This window comes from Gavialis gangeticus, unplaced genomic scaffold, assembly GCF_001723915.1.
Source record: "Gavialis gangeticus isolate Ggan-Ray unplaced genomic scaffold, GavGan_comp1, whole genome shotgun sequence".
Lineage (NCBI taxonomy): Eukaryota > Metazoa > Chordata > Crocodylia > Gavialidae > Gavialis > Gavialis gangeticus.
Genome location: NW_017728995.1, coordinates 4,097,204 through 4,099,388, shown reverse-complemented (window position 1 = coordinate 4,099,388; position 2,185 = coordinate 4,097,204). Strand labels below are relative to the sequence as shown.

The 2,185-nt window shown below is 50.2% G+C and overlaps 1 protein-coding gene across 1 annotated transcript in view; it reads right to left on the bottom strand.

Annotated features, from left to right (window-relative positions):
* The window catches only part of ARHGEF26 (Rho guanine nucleotide exchange factor 26), a 245,555-nt gene extending 243,376 nt beyond the window's left edge, over positions 1–2,179 (bottom strand). The window contains exons 1-2 of the mRNA XM_019503171.1: positions 2,153–2,179; positions 1,018–2,073 (exon numbers count right to left, since the gene is read on the bottom strand). Coding sequence (XP_019358716.1) covers positions 1,018–2,049 — 1,032 coding nt within the window. The 5' untranslated portion in view covers positions 2,050–2,073; positions 2,153–2,179. The remainder of the gene's footprint in view (positions 1–1,017; positions 2,074–2,152) is intronic.
* Between the last annotated feature and the right edge of the window lie 6 nt (positions 2,180–2,185).

Genomic DNA, 2,185 nt, shown 5'->3' with positions numbered 1-2,185 from the left:
AGACAGGGCAATATCACATCATCAGAATTTAAGCAGAACCATCACAACTCTCATCACAAAAAACTGATGGCATGATATGGCCCACACATTGACCTCCTGCTTCTTTATTTCATTTCTCTGAAAGCTCCCAACCCTCACGTTAAATTATCATGTAGATGATAATTACAATATTCCAGTAGTTACAGCTCGTAAGCCTTGCCTGGAGTACTTTACCACACAATTCCAAGTCACCCTGCAGAGATTTGTAATGTACCAATTTATTAACACAATCAATGCTTGAAGCATAAAATGCAAATGAAACACAAGAAAAAGTCAGTGTGACACATTCAAGCAAAAAAAGATTAATGAATGTTTCCAATTTGTTAGCAAGTCCTTGTGGCATCATTTAGTATGTGAATACATGATAACATATACTAACACTATTACTCAAAAAGGATTAAATCCGAGTATTAAAATAAGCCATCATCCTACTTTTAGGACACGTATTAGACCAACACTATAGGTAAAAGTTATTTAAAAGAAATTTTGTCAGTTAAACATCTGCCTGTTTTAAATATACTATTACAAGTAATGCCTAAGATTATTGTATCTGAAAAAAAGATGAGAAGGGGGGGGAAATTACTTTTTTTTGCCAGTTCATTTACTTTCTGCATTAAGCAGCAGTTTGTGAAGTCAGCTGCATTGACTCCTGTACTCACAGGCATACTGGGCCGTGGGAAGCAATTTTAAAAAGAAGTGTGGTTGCAAAACAACATCTGAATCAGCAGAGTGGCAGCCGTACAACATGAACCTACTGTTAACACTCTTTTTATTGTAAACATCCTGGGTTTCAAATTAAGTGACCCCTTGAAAGTACTGTTTTGATCCAAGTGGAACTGAAGAAATTTTAAATAACCATAGAGATTTTCAGAATCGACAAAAAAGTTGCTGACCGTAAACAGAGCACTCAGAAAAACACAGCAAATCATATAATGCCATTCAAGTTACTGCTTCAGTTTCATCCACCAGTTTACTCACCTTTATTCTTCCTAAGCTTGAAAACTTCTCCTTATCTTCCACCACCGCTTTGAGTAAAGGCTGGGACATTCTGTTTTTTTTCTTAAAATTTGTAGAACTGTCAAAGTCAACGCCGCTCACTACTGCCCTGCGGTAGGAAGTAGATCTCAACCCTCGTCTCAGCGTTCCCAGACTATCCAAGTCACCTTCCGTTTCTTCATCGCCAGAGGCTACCAAAGGCACGTTAAGGTCCTCCACCATGCTGCGAACCTTCGCAGCTCTCTTGTTTGGCTCCAGGTTTGGGTTACTGAATTTGTTGGTCACTTTTATTTCCGAGGCCAAACTCTTAGGAATGATCTGCTGCCTGCCCACTTTGAGAGCAGCAGGGCTGTTCGTACTCAGAACCACGGAGGGCTGCTCTGAGACCGGGGTCTCATTAGACGGCAGTCTTTGGAGCGTGGAGCTGTGCTCTGGAGGAGGTGTCTGGGACACCGAGGAAGGCCCCGGAGGTGACTGTCCTGTTCTTTCAGAAACTTGGTCACAGCGGACCTGTACAATAGCTGGCGCGTTGTTATTTGGGGAAGGTACATTTCCAGCAGGCGAGGACCCCGGGCTGGGCGGTAAGACAGTCTGGTCCTGTTCTGGGACTAGTGCTGGTTGCCTGGAGCTCCTCGGCGGATGACCCCCTGGGCTGGCCCGGGCGGGCAGGGCACCGTGAGGCCTGAAACTCAGGGAATGAGTCGAAACCAGCTTCAGCACCTGAGCGGGCGGGCCGGAGGGAGGGCCGGGGGGCTGGGCTCTGCACCCGGCAGCAGCCCGCGCTCCCACCGCCGGGTGAAGCACCAGGGGGCTGCGGGGGGCGAGGCGGCCGTCCGGGGGGCCCCCCGCGAGCTCTTCCACGGGGAAGTCGGTGACGAGGACCCCGCTGGGGCTCTGGTAGGACTGGGGGCGAGGTCTGCTCTTGGCCCGGAGCTGGGGCGCGGGGGTCGAGCGCCGCTTCCACAAGGGCGCCAGGCTGCGAGGCGGGAAGTCCACTTCGCTCTCCCCGTCCATCGCAGCCCGCGCCCTCCGCCGCGGCTGAAGCGGAACAAAAGCGGGAGCGGGGTCAGTGCCCAGCAGGTCGCCCGGCCCCGCGCTCCCACCCCGCCGGACTCACCTCGTGCTCGTGGGGGGACACCCCGCGGCCGCG